Genomic DNA, 13,200 nt, shown 5'->3' with positions numbered 1-13,200 from the left:
TTGGCTGATTTCACTCCAGTTAGGAAGCTCCACTGCAGATCTCATTATATTAAGAGTATCCCACACCACGGGTATTGTTATAAATCAAATACCAATCCTCCAATAATCCCAATGTGGCCAGTACAGCTGAGATTTTATATTTTGTGAGATTAACATAACCTACCTACGCAGCAACAGGAGACTGCTGTTTATATTTTTTTCTCAAATTTACTAATATTGTCATTATGCAGCATGCATAAAAACTCCATAACTGATTTTAAATGGTTGTTGATAGATTTTAATGTCTTAAAGTCACCTTGAGTTTTAAGGTGAGGTCTTTGTATAGGCCTTTAACTTCCTTCCGCTCCTGCACAGGCTTTTTTTTTTTTTTTAGTCACGTATATGTGAGTATATATAGGTGTAAGTGTATCTGATATATGTATGTAAATGTCTTTGTTTACATATTAAATCTTTTATAATAGCATTGTTTCTTAATGTGCAAACAAATAAACAAAACAAACTAAGTTTATTGGAGGACTGTAGCAGTCTGAAGGGTTTTGGTTGGGCTGTTTAAATTGGGATTTATCATCTGGTGTAATATGCAAAATGTTTTCAATGATTTGGCTGTGGCAGAATTGTTTAAATGTACTTGAATGAAAAAACCCATCCACCATGCTGGCAGTGATGATCAATGTTCTTGGCATTGTATGCTTATTTGGCAGGGGTTTGTACTCACAGCCCCCTGGAATAATATCTTACATTGTCCCATAATCCAACTTTGACTTACAAAAGATGATGTCTACAAAAACAGTATTGTCTGAGGCTAGTAGCCTGTATGAGTATATAGCCCTCCTTTATTCTCTTGTGCCACAGAGGCGTTACTATGGTACTTTTTTTCCCCAAAGAAAGTAGAGAAAAACATTTAATTTCACCATCCCTCCGGTTTAGGGTTGTGGCTGGCCTCGTTCCTTTTAAACTTGGGGCTCACTTCACTGCGATCCTAATATGCACTGGAGTAGTATACAGCTAAATGAAAACGTTAAGATCAGTTCAGATTATATTGGAAAAAGACAAGTGTAAAATTTAACTACAGTGATCCTCATGAATAATGGTCAAAGGGGCAGTAAGATTGTAACAGTGACTTTCTGAATTCAAACCGTGATCGCAACATATGTAGCTGTACTATGTGCTATACAACCTGGGCAGGGCTAGGTATGTGCATGAAATACCAAGAAATGAGGGGGTGTTTAAAGGAATATGTATGCTAAACTAAGCTAACCTGCTGCTGGCCTTAGCCTTACATTTACCCGTCAGATATGAGAGTGGTATCTCATCTATCTCTCAGCAAGAAGGCAAATTCTATGGCTAAAATATTGCTCTAGATATGTGACTGTGTTTTTGGATTATGGGGCCACTGCAGAATATTATGTGTTCTATTTAACTTTTAGTAAGGTGGTAGATTTGCTTTTTAATAATTTGGGTAAGGGTAAGATAAACCCTGTTTAGCAGTAGAATATTATTCCTTATCCCGTCTGACTTCTTGTGACCTCTCTGCCTCCACTGGATCTGTGTTGCACACTTTCTGACAAACACCCTGTAGCTACCACAGAGACAGTCATCTAACTGTCTCTTGTGACTTAACTAGTGATGGTGATAGGTATTTAAAAAGCTGATACAGCCGTTAATGGTTTCTCCTTTACGCTTGGGGTTAATTTAACATGCTAGTTGATTAAACATAAAACTCAGCACGGAAATATGCAGAAAAACATAAATCCCTAAAGAACCTTAAAAAAGTCGACTGACTGTGCCAAAGCAGTGCAACAAAAGTGGAAATTGCCTTAAATGTATGTAGTGCAGTGTGTGTTACATTGCACAACCGAGGATTTCTACTTTCCCCTGTCAGTTCAATCTTAGTGGCGTCTGCAATATTTTGCAATATTGTCAGCATATAACACTTAAGACAGCACACAATACCTTCATAAGTCCTCCTATGCAGAAATCAAATGGCGCAGAGTGCTGTCCCATCCTTCTTTCTTTCTTTTTCTTTCTTTCTTTTAATTTTTTATTGCTGTAGATGCTACAAGATGTTGGCTTATGCAATAAGTAAAGACTCTTGTAAGTGAAACTTTTGCTCATCATCAACCAGAATACTTAAATTTTGCTTGATACATGGGAAGAAGATTTTATCCCTTCTTTGACTAAAATCATTTCAGAGCTGAGTTTGTCGTCTTGAAACAATATTACAGATATTACTTCTCAAGAAACCTCTGATTATTCTCTATGGGGTGAAGAGATTCTCATTTTTGTCTTATTGCACTCATAATCTCACTGTGTGTCGTATATATATTGTCTTTTTACCTTTTCTTTCTTTCTGTGCACTTTTGCCTCATATTGTCTTACAGACCTCTCTGCTTTCTCTACACTCGTTCTCTTATTCGTTTTTCTTCTTCTCCCTTACTGTGTTATCTGTCCCAGCTCCATTTCCTTGCTCCCTGATACTCCCTGACTCAGTAGCTTTCATTTTCATGATAATCCAGCGACACCACTGGACTGCGAAATCGCTTTTACTTCCCCTCCCCCCTCTCTCTTTCTCTCTCTTTCTCTCTCTTTCTCTCTCTCTATATTTTTTCCCCCTACTGGTTTATCTTTTTTCCTCCTGGCTTTATTTTGCTCTTTGTAATTAAATGTCATTTTCATTTCTCCGTTTTTTTTTTTTTTTTTTTTTAAAGAAGGAAGAAAAGTTCATTTTTTTGTTAAATGATTGTTGTCGAAACAGAGTGGAGTCACTGCTAGTAAAAATTGGACATGTCTGAGTCACAGTACCACACTACCAGCACCTACATATGTTCAGTTCAGCTTTCTCTGTCTTATTTTCTTCACAAATTACTTCCATTATTACAGAAGCAATGAACAGTTTGTACAATTACAAAATCTCCTTTAACCAAACGGAAAAAGGTTCAGCTTCTGATACATCCAATTTGTCTGTTGAAAGCTCTTTCCGGAGACATCCACCCCTCCATTTTCATGGCTTATTCTGCTCCAGGTCATAGTGGCAGCAGGCTAAGCAAAGTAGCCCAGACATTCTTCTTTTCAGCCACATCCTTTCCAGGAGGATCCTGCTGTGTTCATAAAGAATGTGGGATTTGTAATTCCTGGGATGACAACTATAGGTCTGCCCTGAGGTGCTACAGAGACACGTCTTTGATGTAACAATAACTGTACAGACCCAAAGCACCTCAACTGGCTTCTTTCAATGGAATTAGTAGCACCTGTACTCCAAGCTCCTTCTGGATGTCTGAAGTCTTCACCCTGTGCTGGACAATTCACGGTGAGCCCCGAAAGGTCCAGCACTAGCATCAGTAGGAATGCACCAATCTGATGCACCACATCAGTATCAGTGTCAACCCTATTCTGTGACCAATAAGTAATCTTATTGGGCAGCTGCAATGACATTACCAATCCAAATTAAATACAGTTTGTGTTACAGTTTGTGCCTCATGTTACCTTACATAAAAAATTATACCAGTGAGTTCAACGCAGTGAGATCTGCAGATTTTAAAAGTGGGATAAAGAGAGCACTGGTACTGGATCAGTACTCTGTATCAGAAGATACCTTGAGTTGAAGTATCTGAATCGGAAATAGTTTGACAGTGAATCTTGAGTAATCAGTGACAATACTGTACATAAAAACGGTAGCTTGTTGTTAGTCTTAGCCAGATTGTCTATATCTTTATATTTTAGTATTCCTTTCTGCCTGCTGCCTTTACCTGTTACCTGCCTGCTGATTCTGAGTGCTCCTTGCTGCTCTCCAAGTGAAGAACTTTTTAACCCACCTGCTCTGCATGTTGTGTGTGCTTTTAGGTCTGCACTTTGTCTACCAGAACTTTCATGGCGGGATTTCATCAGACTTTATCCACAAAATTCTCCTTTCATTCAGCGCCTAAAGCTCATGACCAAGTCAGGGCAGAAATGTAGATCAACTGGGAAACTCCAAGATACTGTCCTTCACTTGTGGGAGCAACCTTCTCTAAACCTGATGCGATTGTTCCATTGTTTTTCAGCAGCAAACTATGGTGAACCTCATCACATCCACTTCAAACTTAGCTGCAGAAAAGAGCAGTAGTGTGGACTGGTCTTCACAGACCAGTGAATCCAAAACTACATCATCTGTGGAGATTTCACTAAATAAAACTCTGACCCTTTCACTAGCTCAGTCATTGTAAGTTATTCATGAATCTCATGGTCATTCAAACACCCTGAGATTCATCCAGACAAACATTAAAACACATCACATGAAATGGATACTTGATAGCTGAAATGAAAGGCACTGAATTTTCAGGGATTTTCAAATAACTCATACTGCAGTATGAATTGCGTGGCTGTAATTCTTACAAAATTAATCTTTGAAGTTCAGAACCACAATAACACAACATTTTACCTTAAGATGTTCAGCTTTCCGTGAACGCCTCAAGCAGATTCATGACATATACCTCTCTCAGATATGGTGAGGGAGCATTTTAACAGTGAGTTCAAAGCAAAAACTGATGTGAATTCAGCTTCAACAGCTTACCCTGAATTACTGTCCTCTGACTTCTCACAAATACTTCACAGCTTCTCTTACTCTTCCAGAGGAAATATGAGGTGAGACTGCTTCTAATCACAAGTTGTAAAGTAGTAGAAACATAAAGCTTTAAAAAAAAGCCTGTGGTTCTGTTGTGTGGTGGGAGTGGAACTGTACATTTGACTCTTCTCTCTGACAGCAGATCAATGCAGCCCAGAGCACAGATAGAAATGAATTGATTGTCAACAATAAAATTCAAATTAAACAAAGGAACACGCCTGGGAGAGAGCTCAGAGACAAGCAGCTCATCTTCTCATCAGTCCTTGGAGGAAGAATGGGAGGGTGGAAAGCAGGAGAGGGAGTCAGATGTGGGCTGGAGAGCGAGGTCCATTTCTTCTGAATACTCTCGCAATCAAGGAGGTGTGGAAGTTATGGATGATTGTGAGAGTGAGTGAACTGCAGACGGAGGACCAGATAACCGATAGACAGAAATAGAGTGTAAAAGACAGAGAGCAGAGACAAGATGTGTTACCATTGATCCAAAGCTTCCTTACTGATGAAAAGTGATCTTAATTGTGGTGGCATGTGATGTATCAGGTTTCAGCAGTCAATTCTAGAGCTCATCTGACCTTCTCTTACTTAATAAGTTAGTGTGAAGTCCCTCGCCCCACAGTCTGTCTTTCATTTTCTCTCTCTAAACACTTCTCTATCTGCCTGTATGTGTGTCATCATTTTTTTATGTCACTTTCTCTCTGTGTCTATGCTGCACTCATAATCTCCTCATTGAACAATCCCTACATTTCATTCTTGCATTTACTTCCAGGTAGGTTATAGGCCTCTCATCTAAGCAGCAACTAAGGATGCTTTTTGCTCATATCAACCTCATAATGACGATAAAGATGATTAATGTTCACCTTTCCTAGAAAATGTACAAGATCGCGTTACTCTCTCCTCTCCTCATCTTACTTCTCCACTAATGACATTTTCTTCACTATCTCCCTCTATCGCCAAAGCTCTGTAATCTGATTGTTCCTTCTATGATTGTTCTGTTATTGAGTTGCCTGTATCATACATATGTATAAGTCCACCACAATACTTATCCCATCTTCTTCTATGATTTCCCCCAGCATCCTACCAAACAGTTACCTAGTTCCTAAATGGAGGAAACATTAATGCCATGTTGACACATGTAAAGCTTCACTATGTGGGGAACTTTGCAGATTGGGAGTCCTAAATGACCACAAGAGGAAACTCAAACCATCCCCTCAAGTCAGGTTTCCAATGACATTTACTTTTAAGTCATTTCTAGCAGGCTGAATGGTTGAAAGTTACATATTCAAGTTGGTTTTCTGTGTTAGGAGAGAATCATCTTAAAAAACTGTTTTCCTTGGCATAACTGGTTCATATCCAAGAAAAGTTGAATCAAGTTCAACTGGACTATTGAAGACATTTCACCTCTCATCCACGATCTCTCATCAGTAATGACTTACTGATGGGGAATCCCAGGTTTAACCTCTGTGGGGATGTTATCAAGGCCATTGATGTAACTTGGTTCGTTAGTGCTCCTGGGTGTTGTGACGACAGTCATCTGCCTCGTTAGAGTCACCTGAGGCCAAGTGTAAAAGACTGTTGTTTGTTTGTTGTAGAGTTTTTGGAGTCATGTGAGAAGCTCCACAAACACCCCATCCCTGTGTTTTTTAAACCCAGCAACAAACTAAGAAACTTGTCCATCGGAAAGACTGCAAACCCAAACAAAAGAAAAGCAATCCTGTGTAAACAGTCCTATGCAGTGAGGAACGCACAGACTTATCAGTGAAACTAAACAACAACAGAACAATCGCATGGTTCAACACAGGAGGGACAACCCCTCAGGTCAAGACTCAGCAGTTTACCTACACCTTAAGGATTAGGGACACTCCTTAGAGGACACCAACCGACATATTTTGGATGGGGAGGACAGGTGGTTTGAAACAGGAGTGAATGAGCCTATCTATTTTAAAGTAGAGAAACCATCCACTTATTCCCCACCTACAATGCTGTCCTTTCGTCCCTTCCCAGGAGATTTAGCAACCACTCAGACTTGGCCTCAGGTGACTCCATCGACTCTAATGACTGTTGTCTCAACAGCCAGGAGCACTAACAAACCAAGTGATATCAATGGATCTGATAACTACCCCACAGAGGTGACACCTCTGGGACCTGGGACTCCCCAGTTTTCAGTCAAAACTGAAGAAGCCTCTCAGATGAGAAGTGATGAGAAGTGAAATATGTAATACCAAATCCAGTTGCCCTCGATTAAACTTTTCTTGGATAACCATGACCTGGATGAATGACAATCTTCAGAGATGACTGGTTAATATTTAATGTGACAGACAAACAGACAATGGAGAGGTAAAGCCTTGGTGTTGTGTAATTTCGGTGGAACATGACAAATTACATCTATGTTTCCTACAAAGTACATCATAACATAAATTTTAACCATCTATCTCATATTCTCACAGCTAATTTTACATTATCATATTCAGAGTCTGATTTTTAGCCATGCTAGCTGCGTGGCTCTAGGGAGGGAAATGTCTGTTTGTCCAGTCCCCCACTTTGATCCAGACTGAAATACCTCAGCCAATTGACTGGCACAATATTCGGTACAGACATGAATGTTTCCGTGACAATATATTGTGCTGACTTTGGTGATCCCTTGAATTTTCTTCTAGAGTCACCATGAGGTTGGCATTTTTGGTTTTGAGTGAAATGTCTTGACAAATATTGGATGGATTGCCATTAAATTTGGTACAAACATTCATATCCCCCTCAGGTTGAACTGTAATAACTTTATGATCCCCTGAATTTGATAAAGCAAAGTGATAAACTTTAAATGTATCCAGTACTACAATTTATAACAAAATACCAGCAAAACTAAAACATTTCCCTCAACCTCAGCTGCACTTTGTGTTTAGTGCTAATGAGCAAATGTTAGCATGCTAACACGGTAATTTACGATGGTGAACATGGTAAACATTATACCTGTAAAGAAATCAGCATGTTATCATTATTATTGAGAGTATATTTGCATGCTGACATTGGCATCTAGCTCAAAACACAGCTGTGCCTAAGTGCAGCCTCACAGAGCTTCTGGCATGGCTGCAGACTGTTAGTCTTTCTAATTGATTTGAGACTGTGATTTCGTAGCATGCAGTGCAAGAAACATGAAATAATGGCACCCAGCAGGATTGACATGGAGCAAAAATGACTGAATCCAATGCAAAACATGTTTCAAGAAGGCACCTAATTTACAGATAACTTTAAGCTTATTCCACTGAAATAACAAAATGAACTTAAACACAAATGGGCACATTAGATAGTATTTAGCAAGTAGCCTAATTTTCACTATTTTTCATTATGCTTGCATTCTTAAAAACAAACAGCATTTGATACTCATCTCCCAGACAGCTGTCACTCCAAAGGTTACAGACCCTTTGATTCCTACCTGAGCCTCTTTATCTACCAGTGAGGTTTCTGATGTTGCTAGTTCTGAAGTTTGTAGCCTGTCTATAATTTCTGTTTCAAAGTGATAGATACTCTGTACTTATTTTTGATACTTTGCCTGTTTAAATTTAACATTACCTACACCAGAGTTATTTCCTCACCGTGGTGGCTTTTTGGGTTTTTGAGTCCAGGGCTTGTAGTCAGCCCCATCAATCACATGTAATACTGGTATCAAACATATACTGTACCTTTTTGCCTCATTTTGAACCTCTGTATTATTTTATGAAGAGTATGAAACATAGGAATAAATAAGACCAAATGTACCCATTATAGCCGGATGACACAACATACAGTACCATCTTTTTGGTACCTTTAACCTGCACTTAATAAACTGATGTAAGCTAAAGCACATGCATGTATGGGACCAAAAATTGTTTTGTTAGTAACACCATCCAAGGCTGACTGGTGGATTACAATTGGCAGATTTTACTGTTCAAGTTCCTTTCAACTGAAACCTACAAGCTTCTACAAGTGAGTTGCTCGGTGTGTGAATGTATTGAATTTACTATATGTTTGTTTGTGTGCATGCACCTGTGTGTACTTCATCACCTCTTCATCACCTATCCCATATCCCTCTGGCTATTACTGCAAAACGTACTTCTCACTCTTTGTAGGCTAACTGAATTGAGGCTGAGGAGGAAAAAAAGGGTGAACCTTTATTTTTCAAACTGTCAATCTGTCGCTGGTTGCAGCAGCCTGATATGACCTTATAACAAACATCCGCTGTTTTGCAAAAAGTCTATAGTTTATGGATTTCATGTCAAGAGAAAATATCTGATATTTCTTCTAACAAATCCTTACCCTTTAAATTGATTTACTGTCAAGCAAAAAAAAAAAAAAAAAAATCATATTTATGCTAATAGGAAGTCCATCCATTTATTGGTTTCTGCTGGCATTTTATTAGTTTCATGCCACTGAAGAAGAAGCCCCCTCTCCATACCCATCTTTTTCCACTCAGTCGATGTTTGTTAAAGTTGCTGACTGTGTACAGATGCCTTTTCCCCCTTAGAAAGATGCGTGCCGACCTCAGACCCCCACATAAAATCATTTCTGAGTTTCATACAGTTGATCCTGAAGGTTAGGTTGAGGTTCATGGCGTGATGTTGCTGCTGAAGATGGCTAAGGATTATGATGATGGTGCTAGTTCAAGCTCTGTGCCATCATCTACAGAAGTGATTAGGACTGCACCAGCAGAGTGTTAGCCTGACAGATGGCAACACATGGAGATAGCTGACAGCACTGCTGACAGCGCATTCACAGGAAGTCCTCTTCTTGCATGCACTGTACACTCTGTTTGTTGCTGTACTTATTCTGATGTTTTTTCTGCCATCAACTGTAGCTTATCCCTACCTGTCAAAGTCAGCTCACATCACCAATTCACAAACTTAAAATTGCAAGACCACTGCATAGGCCTCCTGTTATGGCAACAAAGGGAGTCAGAGTCTGCTAAAAATCCTCAGTGGGTCATTATCCCAGTCACTGGTCATTTATCAACACCTCTCTTTTTTTGGTAATTAATTCCTCCAGTGGTCAATAAATTCAGTTATTTTCTCTTCAATCAATCTACTTAGAAATCAGCTCTGCAGGCATGTTAATGAATGGCCAGAAGAAATAGATACATTAATTGAATGACTGAATACATTAAGAGCTGTATTGAGTGCTGCACTGTTGCCTCTACAAATAGCAATGTGGAGTTGTTATTAGGTTCAGTGATTGACGAAATATGAGGAGAGCTTTGGCACAAACCTGTCGTTCCACTGCCCTGGATAGGAATGAAGGGAGACAGAAACAGTCCTTGCATGAGCAGACACAGAAATCTGATCCTATTCTTCTTTTGAAATGCTTTATTTTATTTTATTTATTTATTTATTTATTTATTTATTTATTTAGGTTTGTTTATTGACTAAGAGCATAGTTTTAAACTCCATCCAAAAGCATCCTCAGGGGAAGCACATGTAACCCCTCTGAATGGTTGTAATACTTCTTCCTGTCACTTCATGACATCTTCAAGCTTGAAGTCTGTATGTATGCGAATGTGTCTGTGTGCTTGAGAGTGTGTGTGTGTTGTAAAGTGTATGTGTACATATATGCATATGGATGGGAGCATGGCTCTGATGTGATTGATGAGACATGAAAAAGTGCAGAGGAAGATTTCCAGTCAATCAGCCCTGTGAATAACCACCTAGGCTGTGGATTAAAGGCAGAAAGCTGTCTGGATGAACAAAGGCTCACATCCATTACCTTGCATGCAGAGTTGTTTTTCTCTCCAGAGCAACACTGACAACAAAATTAAAGTGTGTTAATAAAAATAGATGGTTTTGTTTTCTTGAATTCAAGAGATGAAACATAGCAACATCAAACAACTTGAATGCTCGCAGAAATAAATATCATATGAGGTGAAAGGTCTCTGCAGAAGAGTGACCTATACAGCATTTAAGATTATGATAATTCGTGTGAAATTAAATATGACATTATGGAATTTTCTCTGAATATTAGGTTTTGTTCAGACTTTAGCAAGATTGGACTGGACCTAGAAGAAGTTTCTGGTTAATTTTGCTTCTGATTTCTTCAGTGTTGCTTAGAGGTAAAGAAGCCAGCCACAGACTGGTTTCAGTACTGGCTCAACTCAAAGTACTGACAGCCGAATTTATCCCAGCTTTAAGCAAGCAACAGGAAGGTGGCTGGTATTAAATCTTACTGTACGGTGGAAACTATTTTTGTTAGGTTCCCTCTAGCAAAGTGCTGAAACCTTACAATTGCTGCACGGATGTTGCACTGTGGCTGATGCTGGACAGACACTGTATGGATTAAGGCAAATTTTAACTGGTTGCCTTCAACTAATTTTTGGAGTTGCTGAATTTGTGCCAGATCAGTGGCCGAGCAGGGTCTTAACACCTGATCCGTTTCCCAAACCATCAATTATATGACTTTTGGACACTCAGGTGGATTTCTGGAATGTCAGAAATTTTGGTCACCTGTCTTACAGTTTGAGCGTTTCAGCGATTCAATTTCCCACATGGCTGCTGTCAAAATATCCATTTTGAAGTATAGTGAAGCTGTTTCAATAATATTGATGTGGTATTTTACATGTCGTGGCTAACTGTAGTCTTTACAAGGCATTGAAGTCATAGTTTTGTTTGTACAGAATGGCAGATTAAAACATATAGTGCAAGTTAACATAACATACGAGATTAATAAGTGTACAGTTTGCCCAGCTTTACATTGTGTTTTGACCCCTGAAAAATGAGGCAAAGATCACTGTTTGGATGAAAATGACTACTTCATTTAGGTCAGGGTGACCTTTGTTGTCATGATTACAATAATATACACACCAATAAGGTTAGGGAACGATCAAAGGTCTACCTTTGTCTCAAAGATGAAATAAACCAACTTTGACTGTCAGCAGGAGACAGGAAACAATTTGCGTTTTCCTGTGGCAAAGTCTAATGTTTTGTTGACCCATCCATCCACCCTGACCTCGTCCCTGCAAAGACTTTGTGGCTCTATAATAATATCATACTGTTTTCCTCCGTTGCTCCTGATAGACAAAAATCTTAATTTCTATAGAATTTGTCACTTAAACCTAAATTTATGTGGTTTTGGGAAATTAACTGAAATGACTGATGCTGTTATATATTTTTTTAGGAAGACAGTCTACTAGAAAAATATGTGAAAAGACAAATTTAATAGCTTTTGGCACCTTGTCAATTAAGTTTTCTTCTTCTTCTTTCTGTTTCTTTCTTCCTCAGGTCCAAGGGTTGGAGAAGCAAGTGGAATTGTCAGACCTTGGCCCAGTGGGGTCAGTGATGAAGACTCTTCCATATGGCATGGGTGGAGGTACAGTTGGAGGAACAACAGGAGGAGTTGTTAAGCCTCCCTACCAAACCCGTATCTTCTCCACTTCCATCGACCAGACACCCATGAAATCCAAGCCACCCACTTACAGTTTCTTTAACCCGTACGACTCGACCCGGAACCAGTCCCTGCTCCTGGACCAGACAGGCTACCGCTCTAAGCGCAAGCCCTCGCTAAAGACAGCCATGAAGACCAAGAAGATCTTTGGCTGGGGAGACTTCTACTTTAATGTCAAGACCATGAAGTTCAGCTTGTTGGTGACAGGGAAGATTGTGGACCACATCAATGGGACGTTCACTGTTTACTTCCGCCACAATTCGTCCAGCCTGGGGAACGTTTCAGTCAGTATCGTGCCGCCAACCAAAGTGGTGGAGTTTGAGGTCCTCCAGCAGCAGCAGCTGCACCCCCACACCCAGCAGGACGTCCAGATCCAGGAGACCCAGCAGTCCACCATCGACCCCAAAGAGGCAAAAACCTTTAACTGTCGGGTGGAGTATGAGAAAACCAACAGATCCAAGAAGCCCAAACCCTGCCTGTACGATCCATCTCAGACCTGCTTCACAGAGCACACCCAGTCCCATGCTGCCTGGCTTTGTGCCAAACCCTTCAAGGTGATCTGCATTTTCATCTCATTCTTCAGCATCGATTACAAGCTGGTTCAAAAAGTGTGTCCGGACTACAACTTCCAAAGTGAGCACCCTTACTTTGGTTAAGTAAGTGAGACTGAACTGAGAAGAGAATAAAGAGACAATGTTAACGACAGTGATGATGATAATAATGATAATGATGGAAATGATAGTCATATTGATTACGGTGAAGATGCAGGGGGCAGTTTTTTGCCTCTAAACTGCTTTGAGTTGTGGATTTAAATCAAGTATAATCAGAGTTATGGATGGTTAGGACATGGCTGATTTCACTGACTTATTTTCCAACTTTAAGTTCTGTTTTTATTTGATTTTTTTCTGTAAATAATGTACTTCTCCTCAGAACACTTATTGTTTTTAGATATTTGTTTCTTGGTGTTATTACTTTTTGCAGTTGGAGAATTTGGTTGAAAACAGCTGGAATCAGTATTATGCCCTCCGAGTACAAAGTGAGCCTCTGAGGCAGTTGTGCTGTGCCATCACTGTATGGCAGACATAATGCTATGGTAGACTGACTGTTAATCATCCTCTCAGCTCTACGTTTCAAACCCTGGATATAAGAGAGTTATATGTATGAGAAATGCTATACTGGATATGCATACAATATACTGTATGAAA

General features: G+C 39.6%; 1 protein-coding gene across 3 annotated transcripts in view; it reads left to right on the top strand.

The window, feature by feature from the left end:
- Positions 1-13,200, top strand: part of LOC120807000 (neurexophilin-4) — a 116,530-nt gene extending 103,330 nt beyond the window's left edge. For all 3 annotated transcript variants that reach the window (XM_040158595.1, XM_040158596.1, XM_040158594.1), the window contains one exon: positions 11,833-13,200. In XM_040158595.1, coding sequence (XP_040014529.1) covers positions 11,833-12,651 — 819 coding nt within the window. In that variant the 3' untranslated portion in view covers positions 12,652-13,200. The remainder of the gene's footprint in view (positions 1-11,832) is intronic.

Source organism: Xiphias gladius, chromosome 21 (genome assembly GCF_016859285.1).
Source record: "Xiphias gladius isolate SHS-SW01 ecotype Sanya breed wild chromosome 21, ASM1685928v1, whole genome shotgun sequence".
In the NCBI taxonomy this organism is placed as follows: Eukaryota; Metazoa; Chordata; class Actinopteri; order Istiophoriformes; family Xiphiidae; genus Xiphias; species Xiphias gladius.
Note: the sequence above shows the minus strand (reverse complement) of the source record. Positions and strands in the feature narration are given on the sequence as shown.